The sequence below is a fragment of the Crinia signifera genome, chromosome 4 (genome assembly GCF_055691185.1).
Source record: "Crinia signifera chromosome 4, ASM5569118v1, whole genome shotgun sequence".
Classification (NCBI taxonomy): Eukaryota; Metazoa; Chordata; class Amphibia; order Anura; family Myobatrachidae; genus Crinia; species Crinia signifera.
Window position 1 is genome coordinate 15,967,113 of NC_139220.1, and position 21,018 is coordinate 15,988,130.

The window sequence follows — 21,018 nt, forward strand, 5'->3', positions numbered from 1 at the left end:
TGAAAACATTGAAAAAGTGAAAAATAAATCTTGTCAACCTTTTTCATTGTCGACCATAGCCATGTCAGTGTTTTGCATGTGCCATTTAATCGTGGGGATGCCGTGAATGGGGGGGGGGAGGGAGGGAGGTGCATACCCAACATGACCCTCTCCAGGAGGGACACATTGCTCTGTTTCTGGACTTTCTTCTTAATTTATGGATTACCATCACCTGTGCTTAAACACCTTTCTTATCAATTACCCTGTTTAAAACAGGTGATGACAATCATAAATTAAGATGGAAGTCCACAACCCAGCGTTACAGCTCCAGACACACTTTGAGTGACAGATGTAGCCAAATATATAAGAGATTGAAAAAGTGCAAAATAAATCTTGTCAACCTTTTTCATTGTCGACCATAGCCATGTCAGTGTTTTGCATGTGCCATTTAATCATGGGGATGCCGTGAATGGGGGGGGGGGGGGGGTGGAAGATGGAAGTCCACAAACATAGCATTCTGTCCCTCCTGGAGAGGGTCATGTTGGGAGGTATGGAGGTGTGGGGCGCTCACCTGGTGTGTCTGGTGAGTAGCTGTGTAACATGGAGAGGCAGAGGGTGTCTGGCACTGTCTGTGGGCTCACTGGGCTGGTTCTCTGTCATATGAGTCAGTCATGTGAGTCAGAGGCTCCACCCAGCGTTACAGCTCCAGACACACTTTGAGTGACAGATGTAGCCAAATATATAAGAGATCATTTATTTATATGGTTCCGCAGCGCCTGGCAATACATAGATGAGTACAGAAACAAAACAAGATAATAGTGATGTACAGTACAATTGCAAATTAGGACAAGTGCATGGTAAATAATAGACAGTTGCGGCAGCGGACACTGAGGCAATAACAGTGGCAGAGAGGCATATTATTAGAAAATGACATGAGGAGAGAGGGCCCTGCTCGTTAGAGCTTACATTCTAAAGGGAGTATATTAAAAAAGTTACTGAAAATCCTTCTGATACACCCTGGAGTTTGTAGCTTCTTAGATAGAGAACTTTATAAAGTATTGAACTGTGATTTATGATCCATTCCGTGCCCCGGGCAGATTGCATTCCCTCCCCCGCCCCTGTGCCTATGTTAGGAAGCCTGGCAGCGTGTATCGTCCACTCTCCTCCCCCCTCTGACCAAATGGTCTGATGGTTAATAATAAGCCAGAGAGTGTCAGTGCTGGAATGCAGGACAGTGTAGTGAGGAGGAGGAGGAGGAGGAGGATCCCTCCTGGAGATCCCCCTCCCTCTCTGATCTCATTGCTGAGGAGTAATCTGGTATCTTATCTTCCTTATATCAGAGGTAAGACTGACCAGAATAACAGAGGTTAAACATCTCTCCATTTACAGTCTGTTATATTACAAAGACCAACTTTCTTAACAGCTGTTTGAGGAACCATTTCCCCTTGGTAAATGAACTTTGTTTTATATTTTAGTTGTACACATGCTCATTTTCCAGAGACTGTTGTGGTACACGGCTTCCCAGGGTTACATGCTCATTGCCAGGGTTTTATTGCTGGTTGACTTTTATTTATTTGTTTACAGTTTCATATATAGCGCACACATATTCCGCAGCGCTGTACAGAGTATAGTTGAACACTCACATCAGTCCCTGCCCCAGTGGAGCTTACAATCTATATTCCCTACCACATGTACACGCGCACGCAGACATTCTAGAGTTATGTGTTGGCAGCCAATTAGCCTACCAGTATGTTTTTGGATTGTGGGAGGAAACTGGAGCACCCGGAGGAAACCCACGCAAGTACGGGGAGCATATACATGAGACTTGCCAGGGGTTTCTTTCTCATTGCCAGGAGTTAAATGCTCATTTCAAGGGGGTTACATGCTCATTGCCAGAGGGTAGGTTTCAAAATAAAATAGTGTTGATGAATTTGACCTATATAATAAGCAACACGAACCATAACATTTGACATTTGCTTTAGAGCCTGATTCAGACTTTATTTGCACATCCGCAATTCGCAGCGACCAGCGTTCAGTTAAGCCGACGCTCAACCAGAGTGAATTAATTAGTCGCTGTATGAGTGTATGTGTACGATTACACGTCCATTTGCAGCCATGCGAATATGTCCTAAACCCATCGTAACAGGCTCACCATCGATTGATTCTTAGACTGGGCGCAACTCATCGCAGGAGCCGCATAGTCCATGACATACTCAATTGTGTGAAGGAAAAAGACATACCTGGGCTGTATAATGCCCAGACGCGCCTGTGGCTGAGATGTATCAAAGCTTGAGGAGAGAGAAAATAACATACAGTCACCTCACCTAAGCATCAACAGCCTATAACTTGGCAGGTAGGGGCTGATTGTCTGGTACTTTATCACTCTCCATATTGTCCAAGGATTGATACAAACTGTTGCTAGGAAAGAGTTTCTGCTGCTGTCCTTCCCTCAGTACTGTGCCATTGGTGTGTCCACCATCGATGGTGACACTACAAGTGACCATCGATGCTAGCAAACCTATGTAATGGAGGACCATTAATGTTCAGTTGGAACACTGATCTGTTCCGCAGAGTATTCCACCTTATGTGCTGGACTGATTTTTTTAATTGCTTAGGTGGAAGATTGTCTAATGTCCCACACACCGGGTCAGCGCTGCGGAAGGAAGCGCCAGCTTTTGCTGGCAATACCCTGTAGAAGCCTATGGGCATCTCTCTGCAGCGCTGTCACAGGGATCCGTCATGGGTCCCTCCCAGCGTGCCCCGCGGCCGCTTCCCGGCGCTGATTGTCCGACACTGCCGCTGCACCGTCACCCCTGGGCCCTCAGCGCAGCCCGCCACTCACTGCTGCCCGGGACCCGCCGGTGCTTCCCTACCCACGGTCGCTCAGCGGAGCCCGGCACCCACCCTGCCGCCTGTACTTGCACATAGGTGCTTCACCGCTGGCACACACCCACAGAATCAGACCCAACACATCAAGGGTGCTAAAAAACACCGGCGATGGGTCCAATCTGATGGGTCCGACCCGTTGCGCACGGAACTACCCATTGGGTATCAAACACATCCAATTTGGGCCGATTTCCCGGCCCGATCCGTCAAATCGTCCCAAATTGTACAAGTGTATGGGGCCTTAACCCAGGGTTGCGGACTTTCAAAAAATCCTCTCCGGGAGAAGCCCGGAGAGGAATCTTGCATTACAAGTTTTGGGGGTGGGGCTTAACAGGGACGTCATTAAACCCCGCCCCCATTACGGCAAATAGCCGAAATAACTGATATCCATGGAGGGGGCAGGGCTAAAATGACACGATTGTGCCATTTTAGCTCCGCCCCCTCCCCTGAGACCTGCGGATTGCGGCATATAAATGCAGCGATCGGGGGGGCTCAGTGGGGGTCCCCCTGATTCCGGGAGGGTTGCCCACCCTTCCGGGGGCCGAGAGGAAGGACCCGATGAGACTCCCGCAAATTCCGGGAGGGTCGGCAACCCTGCCTTAACCTATGCGAAGGGAGGAACATTAGAATTCCTAATAGTACATGTTATCTTGGAATGCCATGTTTGTTTATGTAAGCCACTTTTATTACTATCCATTGTTGTAGGGGGATGGGGATAGGGTGGGTAGAGTCCAGTTAAGGAGAGAACATGCATTCTGCATTTTAGGATCATTTGATAGGCTGTGGCCGTGTAGGCTGTGCGCATGGACTAGCTGTGCATAGATTTTTAGGCATCATTTTCAAAGCGCAGCATAATTTAATCATAACTAGATATACCGGTGTTACACCGAAGTGAAACAGAAGGACAGAAAACAATCACAACTCTGAAAACCAAAGGACAACTCCTGGCTGCTTCATCTGTATAATCACCCATAATATCCTTTTGACATCTGCAAATACTTTGACTATCATCCAGTGACAGTAGGTGTCTCCCAAGGTTCTGTTCTTGGTCCTCTTCTCCTCTCTGTTCGCTCATTCGCTCACTGGACTTCCAGTATAAACTCTATGCTGATAATACTGTAATCTACCGCTCCTTTCCTGATCTCTCTCCCTCTATCCTCACTCATATTTCCAACTGTCTATCTATTCTTGGATGATCCAGCGCTTTCTTACGCTTAAAATGTTTAAGGCTGAGCTGATCACCATCCCACCCGCCCGCATAACCTAACCATCTCTCGTCCTAACCTTCTGTTTTTGCCATACATACCTACTTTCTGGCTGAGCAGCCAGCTCAAGGGAGGCGGGGCTGCCGGAAGCGAAAAGGGGCAAGGCGGGGACGGAGCAACAGGAGGGCTATTGTTTGGGGGGTGTGCCCAGAGTGATTGTGCCTTTTTAGCCATGCCCTCCGCCGTGCAATGCCGTTTTTTTGTTTCAGGCGTTGCACTGCGGAAGGTGGGGCTAAAAGGACGTGATTCATGTAATTTGACCCACTGACTCCCTCCGCCTAGGGCGAGTCGCAGAAGCCGGGCCGCTCTCTGGGAGGGTTGCCCCCCCCCATTATCGATGGTTTGTGGCCGATGTTGAATACTTTTGCCATCGATGGGTAAGAACCAGATGGTTTCCCTCCATCGATGGCAGGGCAAAACCATTTTTTTTTTCTTTTTCAAAGTGCCAGGACACAGAGCATAGGTCCACGCCGACACCCATGAAGTCCCGCCCCCATGTTTGATTGGCCCACAGGCCAATCAGTCAAACAAAATGGATGACCATCAATAGGTAAAATATCGATGGTCATCCATTGCATAGTTTAACACTTTGGATGGCCAGTTGCACTATTGCCATGGATGGCAACCATCGATGGCAATGGCAATGATGGCCATCACTAATATATATATATCTCCACCCTGATAATTGCTTCGGTGCTCTGTCCCCTGATGTAACTATCCTTATTTACCACGTAATTGTCCTAAATTGTCTTGTACTGTAATTAAATGATGATATTAAGAATATGGGAGCAGAACTTTAAAGGTGTGTTGGAAGGGGGTTTGTGGGATGTTCTAGAACTAACTGAGCACCATCGATGGTGGAGAATCGCTGTTTCTGTCCAATCAGTGGCAAAACTATCTATTATAGGTATTAACCCATCAATCGATTTCCAGCCCTACTGCACATTTCATATTGCTTTCATAACTTTGCCCACTGACTTATACTGGGGTACTCCACCGAACATCTTAGGCCCCATACACACTAGCCAATGAGCTCCCGGCCAATGATTTAGTGCGTACACACTGAATGATATCGCTCAGTTACAGTACGTCACCCTCTCCCACTGCTAGCATGAATTGTTGGCGTTATAGTCAACATTGTGCTTGAAACACAGACAACGGGGGTCATTATCGATGTGCGGGAGTGTGCATCATGGACGATATTGATCAAACACACTAGACCAGGCATGTTCAAACTATGGCCCTCCAGCTGTTGTGAAACTACAAGTCCCATCATGCCTTGCCACAGTTTTGCTATTAAAGAATGCTAAAACTATGGCATGGCATGCTGGGATGTGTAGTTTAGAACAGCCGGAGGGCCATAGTTTGGACATGCCTGTATCAAGAAGATATGAACAATATGTCATTAATATTATCATTCATAGCGATAATAATATATAGTCTATTGTTCATGGGGCTCTAGGATTATAATGTGAGTGTTTTGTAATAGGAACAAGACTTTTTGAAATTGGAGTTGTTTCTGCATTATGTGTGTGTGTGTGTATGTGTGTGTGATCCTCGGAGGTGGATCTAGCCCTCTCTTATAACAACCCTGTGTCTATATCCCTGCAGGTGGAGTGCTATGTTGTTGTCTGGCCTAAGACGATGCTCTACTAGACTTCCCCGCACATGGGGGAATCCAATGGTTGTCATGACACCCCGCCTATCGCGTCGTCATAGTAAGTTACTCTGCTTAGCCTTAGTGGGAGATTTACTTACATTTCTGAAAAGGCAGTGCAGGGGTTGCCCATAGCAACCAATTAATTTGTAGCTGTCATTTATCTGGTACACTAGTTAAAAGCCCGTCAAAATGCGGCTTCTGCATTGTACTTTTACTTTGAGCTGTGACAGTTTTTAACCCACAAACCCTCTACTCCACCCCCAGTCCTTATCTGCTCTTACCTCTAGTGTCGTCATTTTTATTTAACGTGAACCTGTGGGAAGATCCCAGTAGACGCAGCCCCCAAGCACATCTTCCTTTCCCCCCCAATAAGCTCTTTATGTGTCAGTGCTGTGTCCATACCTTATATTGGTGTCTCTCTGTAGACTCTTCCATCAGAATACACCCCAGTGTGGGTGAGGCGTTGGCAGAGAGGAGACCCGTCGTGGCTCTGGAGAGCACAATTATCACACACGGCATGCCGTATCCGCAAAATATCAGGTAAGCTCAATGGGCGAGATGTACCAAGCTTCAAAAGGTGATAAAGTGGAGCGTGATCAGCTGATCAGCTCCCGGGGTTGCAAAATGACAGTTGGGAGCTGATTGGCTGGTACCGCTCTCCTCTTTATCACTTTTTGAAGCTTAGTACATCTGGCCCAACACCAGTCAAGTTTGTATACTGGGGTGGGCCTTGGCTAACTTGTGTGTGAAAGGGGCGGGGGATACCAGAGGTTGTCACAATGATATATTGGTGATGTCATCAATATATAGTATAATATGTAAATCAGATCAGTATGTCGCCTCTCTACAGAGGATTGGGCAGCAAAATGGAAGATGAGGTTCAATAGATAAATGTAAGGTCGTGCATTATGGGACCAGAAACCAGTGTGCAACATATAAAATTAACGGGGTAGAGGTTGGGGAATCACTCATGGAGAAGAACTTGGGGGTGCACATCGACAAGAGACTTAAGGGGTGCACACGGTGAGATTTTGGTAGGAGATGTTGACTAGATCACTAGATACGGAGCCCGTAAAGGGGCGTGGCCTCGCAAATGATGCATCATCAGGCCACACCCCCATGCACACAGCATCTATTCCCTTCAGGCTGGGGGGACTTCCAACTGACCCTCCACCTCCACTCCGCCAGGGGACACTGGTGGCCATGGGGGGGCGGGACCGCCCCCAAATACCGGGAACGGTCCTATGAAAAACAGGACAGTTGGGAGATATGGTATGGTCTCTAGCGCAGTTGCCATGACTTTCAATTGCGTTTTGCACTAGCATCACCCTTGGTACAGGCAGGCCGACCGAAAATGGACGAGATGCTCCTCTTATGTACAGATGCCCCGTCGGCACCCAGTAATGCCGGTTCTACCATAGGAGGGAAGCGATGTAACATATTACATAACATGTAATGGGGCCCTTGCTGACGGTTCTCTGTCCTCTGTATGATGGCCAGCATGGCTAATGAAGTGGAAGACATCGTCCGAATGAATGGGTCAGTACCAGCGACGGTCGGCATCCTCAAGGGCAAAATTCATATCGGCCTCTCCGAAGAAGAACTGGAGTTCCTGGCCACAAGCAGAGACTGCGTGAAGGTGTCACGGAGGGACCTGCCCTACGTCCTCAGCCAGGTATGCCGAGAGAGTAACATAAAACAGAATTGTGTTACTATTTTATATTTAAGAACCATAACTACATATTCAAGTATACTGCGTGTGCTGTCTGCCCCAGCTGCCGGGAAATCAGGAATAGGAAAGGATATTGGCTGACATGGGCAAGAGCTCCACTTGCCCTCTGTAGGAGGTTTGATACATCTCCCCCATGTTTGTTCTGCTTTTTCTCTTGCCAGGGCCTCTCCGGAGGTAGTACAGTGTCTGGGACCATGATCGCCGCCCATCGGGCTGGGATCCCTGTGTTTGTGACGGGAGGGATCGGAGGAGTGCATCGCGAAGGAGAGAACAGTAAAATCATTTCTCAGCCTATAAAATGAACCACTGCCTAGGAACAGATGAACGCGTGTCGATAAAGCAGATTTATGTTGCCATAACTGTTTGGTGCCCACACTGCACACCCTGCTGCTGTGTGCTGAGCGATCTTGCTGAGCGTTGTTCTGAGTGATCTAGCCTCGCTCCGAATGCTCAGCAATCTCCCCGTGTGTAGGCCCTTTAAGAATGTGCAACCCCCCTTCCCCGTAAATTGTGATTAGTTAGCAGGACAATCCTTTGGAACCCTCTGTCTAGAAGCAGGACAGTTTGTAGGAGTTGACAATAATCTTATCTATATGTAAGTGTTCTATCTTGTCACAGCCATGGATATAAGCGCAGACCTGACGGAACTTGGCAGGACTCCGGTAGCTGTTATATCAGCTGGGATCAAATCCATCCTGGACATTGGCCGGACCCTTGAGTATCTGGTGTGTAGTCCAAGTCTCCTTCTGTGATGTAGAGGGAGATGCATATACCCGCTAGGCCCTCAGATGGGACAGGGCCCAAAATATGGAACTAACCCAATGAAATTTTGCTATACTGCTCATACCCCCCACCCCACCCCACCCCAATCCATTCACTTGTATAAACAACCGTCATTATTGCCTATGCGCCAATCCTATCCCTGGTGAGAGAGATCCACCTGAAAGCTAATGGATCTCTACATAGGACAGACTTAGCCGCGTCTGGGGTGTTTCTACTCAGTTACTCCCCTTCAACAACCACTGCAGATGGGACAGAGGTGGGTAGGACACAGCATCACCCCTAGGTGCGTAGGCTTGAGTCCGACCAACGCACACAAGATCCATCAAAAACAAAACCGATGCCTTTAGCTCTGAATCAGATTTTGAACTCTTTCCTCTTGCTGTTAATGGCAGGAGACAGAAGGGGTCTGTGTGTCCACGTATGGTGATTCCAGCGAATTTCCGGCTTTCTTCACCCCTCGTAGTGGCTTCCAGGCTCCGTGCCACGTCCGGGATGAGAAGGAGGCTGCGCAACTTATTGGTGAGCCAAGAAATCTGCCTCACCCTGATTAAGAAACTGGTATAAAAATGTGATTTATTGACTATTTTATAGATCGAAAAATATTTTTTGGCAAGTTCATAACGTTTCTGGTCATATAACTATACTTCCAGTTCTGCTAATTGCTTTTCCAACGTTTTATCAGACTGGTTATCTCATGCTTTCATAAAGAGGGTCTCACTATCACTAACCCACCATAGGAGTAAATCTACTAAGATGGGAGTTCTATCTACTTTTTATTTATTTAGCATCTTCTAGAAGATAAAGATAGCATCTTAATGGTTGCTATGGGCAACATTCCAACTTCAATAGAACTCCCATCTTAATAAATTTACTCCATAGAATCTCCATGACACTAACCAACCATAGAGTCTCCATGACACAAACCAACCATAGAGTCTCCATGACACTACCCACCATAGTGTCTCCCTTACACTAACCACCATAGAGTCTCCCGGACATTATCCACCATAGAGTCTCCCTGACACTAACCCACCACAGTCTCTTTAACATTACCCCACATTTAACCACCATAGAGTCTTCCTGACACTAACCCACCATAGAGTCTCCCTGATATTAACCCATCATAGAGTCTTCCTGACATTAACCCACCATAGAGTCTCCCTGACACTAACTCACCATAGAGTCTCCCTGACACTAAACCACCATAGAGTCTCCCTGATACTAACCCACCATAGAGTCTCCCTGACACTAACCCACCATAGAGTCTCCTCTTACACAAACCATAGACTCTAATATGAGATGGCCTCACTGGGACATTCCCAGCTTCTTTAGCTCAGTAAGTAAGATTAATCAGCTGTTGGGGATATGCCAAAGGTGAATATTCTACATGAGCTTCTTGTATGATATTGTTTGTCACACAGCCAGTTCCCTGGACCTCAGACTGGGCAGTGGGGTCCTCATTGCTGTTCCCATCCCAGCTGAGCATGCCGCCTCTGTTCATGTGATAGAGGAAGCGGTTCACCAAGCTTTGAAGGAAGCCAGGTTAGTGCCGCCATTGTTGTTTTTCTGTTCTTCTTCGTTACATGATTTTCGGGAACCTCCCGACCATTTCGGGAGCGTAGGCAACCCTTGAATATACTGCAAAGGAGTTAATGCAGATCAGACTGCTGGTACTTGTAGTGCTGACAAATGTAAATCACATACCTGGGAAGAAGAGAAAAGAAACAAATGTTCAGTCCGTATTCAGTGAGATTCATGCAGGATAACTGTTCTTTTAAAAGTAAATCTCACTTTTTATACATATAATTCCGACAACTGCCTCCTAACTACCCAGTGCATGTGACCTTAATAGGGTCAACCGCATTCCTAGATGACAGCGCAGCAGGATAATGAAAATGATAAAAGCTGACCGTCAACCCGGGTTCTGAGGGTTTCCCTAGTGTTTTCCAAGTTGTCACATAGGACTAATATATATATTTCTCTGTAGCATGTACTACAGGCGTCCGGCAGATTCATTGCTTATAAAATGTGTACTGTTGTTATCAGGATACAAGGGATTGTGGGTAAGGCGGTGACCCCATTTCTGCTGCGCCGGGTGAACGAGCTGACTGGAGGCAAATCCCTGGATGCTAGTATCCTTTTCATATTTGCACTGACGTATACTTAAGTGCTAATGAGCGAAGACAGGCAGCATTTATGCAGACAGGCAAATTGCCAATCTACCAGCTTCTAACTGTGCTTTCACAGGATGGGTTTGCCAAATGACAGTTAGGAGCTGATTGGCCGGTACATTCTCTCTCTTCGAACAATGGTAAATCTCCCCCTATCCACCATTACTGTAGCATGAGGTAAAAAGTTAGACATGGCCGCTCTCTACACCAGCTCTGTGCACCCTTCATCCAACTCGAACAGCTTCTCACAGATATAAAGCAAGAAGCCCGTGAAGGTTGCGGGAACTTAGACTGGTACAAATATATCGTTACACCAATGTCATAACCGTTCTGATTGGCTGTTCTGGCGGTACCCAGTGAGCTCACTAGTCATTATTGTTGTCATCTCTGTTTTCTTATTTGCAAGAATCTGAGGCCTCCTTGTTGGCAGTGGAATCCCCAATAATCCCCCCCCCCCCCCCCCCGCGCGTGCTATCGCTAAACATCAATGGATGCCAACGGTTGACCAACAATGGCTGTTTCTGCCTTTTTACACCCAGTAGTCCCAATCTTTTTGAATCCACATATGTTGGCTGACGTTGAGTTGAGCTGGGGGAGTGGGGGTGCGCCCGGACCAAGCGTGCGCAAGTTGCGAGATTGATGAGAGAGAGAGAGTACCGGCCAATCAGCTCAAGTCATTTTTCAAACACAGCCTGTAGCGTGGTAGTTAGGAGCTGATTGGTTGTTTCTATATCTCTCTCCAAACTTTTATAAATCCTCCCCTTAGCTCCAGCCAACTCTGCATCAATCCCACAACTGGCGAATCCATGGAACATGGCTTCATTTGCTGTAATCTGCAGAAATCTTTCCTTAACCCTTGTCAAGATATTGCGCTGATAAAGAACAACGCAGCGGTTGGAAGCCGCATAGCCGTCGCTCTGAGCAAGCTCCGAAACCCTAAAGGCGGCATCCGAAAAGAATGCAATGACGGCGAGAGTAAGGAGGAAGCCAATCCAGATTCCAGGCCGGTGAGATATTCCATAGGTATAGATGCTACCAATCCCTGCTATAGGGAGATGCCCAGCCATTCACCCCTGTGGTTGCCGTAGCCCTGAACCTCATCTTCTTGGGAAGGCAGCTGAAATCTGAGTGTGAGCTGAGTGTCAGCTGCCCTCCCCCGGCACACATCGTCCTGCCCGCACTCCCATGGGAACACCCAGCGTTTTCATGGGAACGCCAATGAAATGCTGGACATTCCCATTGGCGACACCCAACCCCTTTGTGTATGCTGGATGACGCTTGTATTTACAGAATTGAGTTCAATCATATTTTGCATGCAATTTTCGTGGATTAATCATCTACGTAACTGCGCTATTAATGTTCCCATGGTTTCTCATTGGGCAGTACGGATAGTGTAATGGTTAGCTCTGAGGTCATGGGTTCGATTCCCACCATGGCCCTAACTGTGCGGAGTTTGGATATTCTCCTCCGGGTACTCCGGTTTCCTCCCACAATCCCAAAAATATACTGGTAGGTTATTTGGTACTTGTGTACAATCACGGCTCCCATCGCATGCCATATGTAGTGGCATGCGATGGCATGCGATGCGATGCAATTTTACCGTGTTTTTATGCATTTTTGTTAAAAATCGCATGGAGTTGAGAATAGAATAGTGTGGCGAGCGCAGCGAGCCACCGAGCCCGAAGCGTGGCGAGCGCAGCGAGCCCCGCGAGGCGACGCGGATACCTTCACAGGTATCCGTGTCCCCTCGCGGGCTTCACAGGTATCCGCGTCCCCTCGCGGGCTTCACAGGTATCCGCGTCCCCTCGCGGGCTTCACAGGTATCCGTGTCCCCTCGCGGGCTTCACAGGTATCCGCGTCCCCTCGCGGGGCTCGCTGCGCTCGCCACGCTTCGGGCTCGGTGGCTCGCCACACTTTCTATTCTCAACTCCACGCCAACGTGGATAGTGGGGGTATGAAAAGATCGTAGGACGCGTACCGCCGCCCCTCACGGGCTCGCATTTGGGGTGCATTTTACATGATTTCAACTCATGCCCATAATTTCAGTGAAAAATGACATTGCATCGCATCAGATCGCATGAGATGCGATGTGATTTTTCCGTATACGATGCCCATCGTGGGAGCCGTGATTCTACACAAGTACCGGTTATTTTTCTCCCAACAAAATTAACTCTAGAATGTCTGTGTGTGCGTTTACATGTGGTAGGGAATATAGATTGTAAGCTCCACTGGGGCAGGGACCGAATGTTGAAATATTCTCTGTACAGCGCTGCGGAATATGTGTGCGCTATATAAATAAATATACATTTTCATCCTTGCACTAACCTGCTTCATGGCCCCCGCCTTTGGGATTAACTCCCTGAATACCAAAATGATTAAGGCCTGTGTGTATACCCTCCTTTGTTCTGTTAAAACATTGCCCATTTAATGTCACACTAGCTGGGTCTCCTATCACTCCTAAGGACAGATTTATGAGTTCTCAGATCTCTCATCCTTAGGACATTTTTATCACATGTTCAGCCACAAAGTCTGTACCCCAAGCAAAGAGGTGAGATTTCCCCAGTCCACACACAGGCCCCTGCGGTTTTAGTACATACAGCTCTTTGTACAACCTAGAGACAAGAGATAGGAGATCTGAGACATAGACCATCAAATGTCTCCTGACCCAGGTCACTTATTTGGATTACAAAATTGCAATTTGCATATTATTTAAAAATACAATGCTTTATATTCCTATCAGAAGGGCCTGATTCTGGTTTGCTCCAAAAATGCCGCCCCCGTCCGAATGTCCCCCCCCCCAAAGACACATCCCCTCTCTTGCCTCCGCTGCAGAAGAAATCATTCAATGGTCCATTGAATCCTTTCGCAAATTGAAGTTAGTGGGAACTGAGGGTTTATTTGCGTGTGTCGGGACAAAGACATGGCGTCCGCCCCCGGAACACCCGCCAGCATACCCATGGGAACATCCAGTGTTTTCTTGAGGAGGCCCATAAAAGGCTGGGCATTCCCATCGGCGACCCCCGTACCTGCCGTCATCCTCCCCATGCCTGACCTGATCCTTACAAACGGCTCGGAAAGGGGAGCTGCACATGTACATAACATACCATGCGCAGAGCCCTAAACATCAGAACGGGCCGAATTTGCCCCGTTCCGAGTAAATCATAATCGCCCGACAACCCAAATCACAGCACCACCTACTCTGACCCCTGTATAGTTTCTCAGTCAAACCCAGCCTGCAGCTGTTGCTACACTCCAAAAGTGCCTCCTGCAGACTGATCCTAATCTGCATTCAGAAATGAACACCCAGTGCCATGGATTGTGCAGACATAACGAGTGGCCGATGTGTACAGTTTTTGCAGCTTCATGGGTGACCCTTGTGGAGTCTTCCTCCTGCTTATCTATCAAGCTTTTCATTGTCTAGTAATCTGTAACCGACCATGATACCACCATCATCGGCCTAATCAAGGAGGCAGATGAGTCTGCATACAGAGGGGAAGTGGACAGACTTTCACAGTGGTGCGGCAGAAACAACCTAAACCTAAACCCCATCAAAACAGTCGAGATGATAGTAGACTTCAGGAGAAAACCAAATGTCAAGGTCCCACTGGTAATTTCCAACAGAGTGGTGTCATGGGTAGAGACCTTCAAATTCCTTGGGACAAAAATCTCGTGCAACCTCAGATGGGAGCCCAACATAACTTCCATTGTCCAAAAGGCCCAACAGCGGCTGTTCTTTCTGAGGCAACTGAAAAAATTCAATATTCCGCAGGAGCTGCTGCAGCTCTTTTACACTGCTATCGTGGAGTCCGTTCTATGCTCCTCTATTACAATCTGGTATTGAGGGGCCAATGAATCTGACAAACGAAGCCTGCAAAGAGTGGTGAGGACAGCAGAGAGGATTATTGGGACGGACCTCCCCCTGTAAGGGAACAATACTTAAGTAGGGTCAAGAAGCGAGCTGGGAAGATCGTGGCGGGCAAACTCCACTCTGGCCATAGCTTGTTTGATATTCTCCCATCATTCCTGCCAAGTCGTCAAGAACCGCAAAAAGCCGGGCGGGGGGAGCCGGGAGCTGTCAGCACTGAATAAAAAAAAAAAAGCCCATACAATGAATGGGCGGCCTGTGATTGGCTGAGCGCTCTCTCAGCCAGTCAGCAATTGGCTGAGAGAGCGCTCAGCCAATCACAGGCTGCCCATTCATTGTATACAGTAGGCTTTTTTTTCTAGCACTGACAGCTCCCGGCTCCCTCTGCCCGGCTCTATGCCGCCTGTGTCCCCCGCAGCGTCTGTGTCCCCCGCAGCGTCTGTGTCCCCGCAGCGTCCCCAGCCCCCCTGCTCCCACCAGCAGCCCCCCCCCCCCCCCCCTGCTCCCCGGGTTTTTTACATGTGATAAATCGAGACGATTTATCACATGTAAAAAATGGCACATCAAGTGCCAATCTAATCAAGCTCCCCCGGGGAGCAGCCGGGGAAGCTCAGGGGGAAGTCGGGGGCGACTTGTCCTAAGGACAAGTCGCCCTAGTGTATTGGGGCCTTAACACCTGACTGCTCTGTCTAACCTTGCAAACCATAACATGTGAATTGTCATTTGTATGCGCAACTGATGCAATGTATGTATGTCCTGTTATCCCTCTTGTACCATGCTTGAAGCTGCACTGTATCCACAAAAAATTCCTAGTATACGAGAGTATACATGGCCAATAAAGTGATTCTGATTCTCCTTGTGGCAGGAATACCGGCATTTTGTACAACAGAACAGTACCGGAGCAAATTGTTTCTTAGCATTTGCCCAGTAGCGTGCAGATGTTTCGCTGTACACATTTGGAACATATATCATTTCTGTTTTCTCAGACTTTCCCTTATTTTCAGGTTGTGATTGGAGGCATCAATGTTGACATCATAGCAAAGGCATCCCAGGACACACTGGAGGTGTGTATTTATTTATATTATTGAAAACTACTAAATTCTACACAAAAATGCAATTGTATTGTACAATAGTTTGTAAAAGTCCAACCCAGCTCCGGCACTACCATGTTCCCCACCCCCCTATTGACGTGTGAGCAAGGACTCACCCCCCCGGGGCATTTTCCATTCATTGGTCCTCTGTCGCCTTCTGACCTCTTTTTGGGAATAATAAACACAAACTGAAGTTTGCCGAAACCATTCTTATACCAACCTGCAGCATACCCTAATTTACTTTACTCTGAACACTGGTGCAGAGGTATTAGGTAGTGTTGCCCATAGCAACATAGTTTGGTTTAGAAATTGAAAGTATATAGCTGATTAGTTGCTATAGCAATGGGCATCACCACATGTTACACAAATTGTATACATTCCTCAGATTGTCGGTTTAATGGATAACGCCGCTGTGATAATAAAACCCAGGGGCGTAACTAACTATTTAGCGCCCCCCCACCGCACGTTTATTCGGCGCCTGCCCCCCTTCTTACCCGCGGTCTGCTTCTCGCCCGGCTCTCTGTCGGGACCTTCCTGACCGTCACGGTCCCGGCCGGCTCCTGCTGCTACAATAAAAACGGACTCTTAGAAAATGGCTGCCCCCATACTGCAGACAGAAAACTGTCTGCAGTATGGGGGCAGCCATTTTCTAATTGTCAGTTTTCATTGCAGCAGGAGCCGGCCGGGACCGTGACGGTCAGGCACAGAGCCGGCCTTAGGCATAGGCCAACTAGGCAATTGCCTAGGGCATTTGGAATGCCTAGGGGCATCAGCAGCTTCTGCTGATTAAAATGATATGCAGCATGCCTATTTTGTGTGTGTGAGTGAGGCTGTTAGCGGCTGTGCGAGTCCTGTCTGCGGGTGGGTGGGTTGTGCAATAGTGTTCGGCATATGTGTAAGGGGCATTATGTGTGTCATGTATAAATGCATTAATAATGTGTGACATATGTGTAAGGGGCATAATGTGTGTCATGTGTATAAGGGCATTAATAATGTGTGACATATGTGTAAGGGGCATTATGTGTGTCATTATGTGTATGAAGGGCATTAATAAAGGTTGGCATAATGTGTAAGGGGCATTATGGTTATAAGGACATTAATAATGTGTGTCATGTGTAAGGGGCATTACTGTGTGGTATTATCAGGGGTGCCTAGAGAATGGGGTAGGGGGTACAAATTACCCAGGCCAAAGTCTGATGAAAGGGCCCAGTGGGGGCCCCGGGCCCCATCCCCTTAAGTGACAGCAGCAGCTGCAGCTCTTCTCCTCTATCAAGCACACACTGTTTTATGCTGGGTTGCAGTGTGGCCATGGAGGTGCTTAAAATACAATATTTTCTCAGGATTTTTTTCTAAGGGTATAATGTGAATAACGTGAGGAGTAATGTACATAAGGTAAAGTGGTACTACTGTGTGATGTAACGTGAATAAGGGACACCATCGCATGATATAATGTGAATAAAGTTGCACTACTGTGTGGCATAATTTGAATTGCGGGTAATATTGTGTGGCCATGCCCCTTCCCAGCAAGAACACACCCCTGTTTGGGCTGCTCACCGAATGTGTGCGCTGTTTCTATTTAAAATATTGCGGGTAGGAGCACCAAAATGATGACTGCAATGATGAGGGTTGATGATGCTGGGAAAGGGGAGCAGGGTCAGAGACGGAACTAGTGGCGGTGCTAGGGGGCAACAGTCAAAATCTTGCCTAGGGCATAATTTAGGCTAGGGCCGGCTCTGGTCAGGCAGGTCCCGGCAGAGAGCTGGGCGAGACGCAGACCGCGGGTAACTATAGCCCCGCAGCCCCCCCGGCGGCGCCCCCAATTTCTCTGCGCCCCCCTGCCACCGCGGGGGCTGCGGAGCTATAGTTACGCCACTGATAAAACCGTTTGTTTTCTGGTGAGTTAAAGGCAGCCTTATATGGCAGATACAGCATATTTCCACAAGAGGATAATGTGCAAAATCCAGACCAGGTTTCAGAGCAGCAGCAGGAAAATGAGATCCAGTCCATGTTTCCTAACTGATGTGATAAGGGTTGGGCTGATTAGCAGCACATGTGGCTTTCTGATATAAGTGTTTCCAGGGCAGGAGGTCATTGCTCCTGATGGTATTATAGCTGCCCAGGTGATAGGCCAGGGATGTGGGCTATGATAGGGACCACTGGAACACACTGAGGAGTTTGTACTGCAGGTGAGGCAGATGTAACAGGTGCAGAGAGAGTTACATTTGGGTGTGGTGTGTTCAAAATGAAATCTAAATTGCGGTGTGATAATAAAGCAGCCAGTATTTACCCTGCACAGAAACAAAATAACTCACCCAAATGCAACTCTGCACATATTACATCTGCCCCACCTGCAGTGCAGCATGGTTTTGTCCATCAAAGAAGGAGATTGCTTTTGCAAACCATCCGGAATCACCTCCTTAATATGGGTATGTCTCTGTCCTAATTTATCTATCTTCCGGTAACAGTTTAGAGATAAATTGCTGGTAATAAGGAATGGGAATACCCACGTTTGGATGATGGAATCCTCCTGACAGTGAGGGTAGAATGATCCTCAAAGTACAAAGTTTATTTCCCGTCCATAAATAAACTTCGCTTGTTGTACAATTCACTTTGCATTCAGCAACTTTCAACTAAACAGAAAATTCCCATCTAAAAATAGGAGCTGTATTAAATAAATGGTGAGAAACTCAGGGACAGGCCCGCCATAAATATAAATGTTATATATAAAGCACAGAACTAATATAAATGGCTGTTTTATGATGTGCCATTAGACACCGACAGGGAAAGTATATAATCCCTATTCCCTTGCATAACCCCAGTGTGGGGCATTTCAGTACAGGAAAGAACTGTCCCAGAACATAATGGTCTTAGTGGGAGTCATCATTATGACCTTACTTATATAATAAAGGTTATTTTGTGTTTTGTTCTGATTCTCCTTAGTGTATTGTTGTGTACCAGTCTTTTCTGTGTGTGTGTTTTTTACATAAATAAATGTGCTGGACTATATGTACCATTTTCCCTTGGTTTGTTTCTTCAGGCTGCTAATAATAATGAATTATTCGTCAGTATCTCAGACTGCCATGGCAACCACAGTCACATGGCATATTATTTATTGAGCAGAGAGGCTTTGGAATGTCCCTCTGAACTCTTGTCTGTTGTGCTCTGTATAAAATCATCTCCCCTCTGAAATCATTTGACATGCTGTAAGTGTGTGTGTGTGTTTGACCCGCTGGGGGCTATAAATTGATAGTATTGAGATAACACTGGAGGTCTGAGGAGGGCTTCCTTGCAGGTGGAGCTCAGTTGTTGCTCACTGTTAAGAGATGCATATATTCCACCATGTTCCACTGACGGGTGATTTTTGTCATAGAATATATTACATTACAGAAGCAGAACATACAAGTACAGTGCAGGAACCACTCCTTTATCTTGTCTGACAAAACTGAATATATTAGTGTAGATTATATGTTCTTTATCCCCATGACAACCACATGGGGAATCTGTAACCTTCTCCTTGCAGTTTGGAGGACAGACCAATCCTGGCCAAGTACACCAGTCATTTGGAGGCGTTGGCAGGAACCTGGCAGGTCAGTATGAAAGGTGAACGAATGACCCTGGCACAGTTATTGGGTTCCCTACCTATCACCGCTGAGGTTCAAGTAAAAGTACACTTATTGCTGACATACAGCGGAGACGGCCATTTTGTGGGCCGGACTCCTATTCATGGCAATGCATCCTACCACTAGCATAGGTGAGCACAGCGGGACACGCACACACGGTTAATCCATAATGGAAGGCTGTTTGCACTGACAAGAAGAAACAGTACCGTTTGGCGCTTGGTGTATAAATAATGAATCAATAAGCGATTGAAAAATTAAAAAAACATAATGGTACTTATGTATTATCTGGGCTCCCATGTTAAATGTACCCCATTTTTTCATAGCCCTATTATCCAACTACGCATGGAGTTGATTTTATATAGTGTGGCGAGCGCAGCGAGCCACCGTGCCCGAAGCGTGGCGAGCGCACGCGGTCTCATAAGAAAAACGGGAGCCCAGATATTACATAAGTACCAACATAATTTTTATTAAAACAAATCACATTACACAGAATAACATTTAATATATCATACAAGCTACAAAACAATTACACTGAAAATATGGACTCAAAGGACCGTACAATTTCTGCGGTCCAATAGTTAGCTTTAGTTAGATCAGTTAAAGCTAACTATTGGACCGCAGAAATTGTAACTTCCTTTGATTCCATATTTTTAGTGTCATTGTTTCATAGCTTATATATTAAATGTTATTCTGTGTAATGTGATTTGTTTTAATTAAAATTGTGTTTTTTAATTTTTCAATCGCTTATTGATACATTATTTATACACCAAGCGCCAAACGGTACTGTTTCTTCCTGGTTTACCAATCAGAGGGCGGCATCCCTCTACCGTAGAGGCTGCCGGTGTATAATACACTCAGCATTTACCCGTAGCGCCATAGACACCTCTGCTACTTAATCTTTGCACTGACACATAGCACTGGACAAGCACCTGCATTGGTGAAGCTCTATGATTCCAATATGCACCTTGGACCCTTGTATGGTTCCCCGTTGTGGTACAGTGGTCACGTGACTGTATGTAGCGGTTGGTGGTGGAGATATTCACAACAGGTGAACCAATAAAATATATAAAGGCTACACTGGCATTTAGCAGTTTATTTACTAAGATGCATTTTTTTAAATACCACTTTTTGGTAAGAGCAATGCTTTTAGAAGGGTTCTGCAAATAGACCGGTACCCCCGACCTTTCCCGCACCTTATGCACGCAGATCACCACCTATAACCGTTTCAGCAGCTCCCTTATGGGGGGAGGGGGTTGTCCTGCTGCACTGTCCCCAGAAGGTGGCGCCAAGTGCCAAGTGGGAAATACTCCACCGCTGCTTTATAGTAATGTCTAGACACCACTAAATGACACATTACAAATACATTGGTTCTATGTCAGTGCCATTGGTATTATTTTTGATTTATGGATGTGTTATGGTCCCGCTACAGACCTCACGGCTAATTCCATTCTTTTCATCCGCAGACTGCATGAGCCGGCTGGGGGCGAGGCCTCTCTTCATCTCCGCCGTGGGGCAAGATGACCTCTCGCACTCCGTCCTCCGGTTCTGCGCCCACATGGTGAGTTTCTGTCACCCTAAACATTGGGAAACCACATCTGAGTGCTCGTGGCGCGTACAAAACTGCTTAGGGCCTGAGGCGGGCTAATGCATTGTGATCCCGCACGCAGCCGGTGTGCAAAACTATGCTAATGCTGCATATGTTCTGCAATGCCCACTGGAACCTTCACCGATCATAGTACCTGTGCAAAAGCAGCGGTGGGCACAGAACTTTAACCGGCCAGCTGTTGGCGCACATATTTACAGTGGGTACTGGGACACTGACACCATATCTTTTGCATAGGGGATCACAGTTGTAAGCTGAGGCATGCCCCAAAAACTGTGTACAAAATGTATTTATGCTACGTATGTCCTGTTGCCTTGGTAATTAGTTCCATTTTTCAAAAGTCGCATTTGTAGGAGGCAGATT

General features: G+C 47.0%; 1 protein-coding gene across 2 annotated transcripts in view; it reads left to right on the top strand.

Annotated features, from left to right (window-relative positions):
• Window positions 1–21,018, top strand: part of LOC146073780 (uncharacterized) — a 42,062-nt gene that overhangs the window by 11,761 nt on the left and 9,283 nt on the right. The window contains exons 1-13 of one of the 2 annotated variants that reach the window (XM_083181216.1): window positions 1,264–1,321; window positions 5,742–5,848; window positions 6,216–6,330; window positions 7,291–7,465; window positions 7,684–7,795; window positions 8,141–8,247; window positions 8,698–8,824; window positions 9,727–9,847; window positions 10,352–10,437; window positions 11,341–11,483; window positions 15,346–15,405; window positions 18,953–19,019; window positions 20,516–20,610. In XM_083181216.1, coding sequence (XP_083037342.1) covers window positions 5,752–5,848; window positions 6,216–6,330; window positions 7,291–7,465; window positions 7,684–7,795; window positions 8,141–8,247; window positions 8,698–8,824; window positions 9,727–9,847; window positions 10,352–10,437; window positions 11,341–11,483; window positions 15,346–15,405; window positions 18,953–19,019; window positions 20,516–20,610 — 1,305 coding nt within the window. In that variant the 5' untranslated portion in view covers window positions 1,264–1,321; window positions 5,742–5,751. Of the gene's footprint in view, window positions 1–1,263; window positions 1,322–5,741; window positions 5,849–6,215; window positions 6,331–7,290; window positions 7,466–7,683; window positions 7,796–8,140; window positions 8,248–8,697; window positions 8,825–9,726; window positions 9,848–10,351; window positions 10,438–11,340; window positions 11,484–15,345; window positions 15,406–18,952; window positions 19,020–20,515; window positions 20,611–21,018 lie in introns of those variants that run through there. The other variant, XM_083181218.1, reaches the window with a different exon arrangement.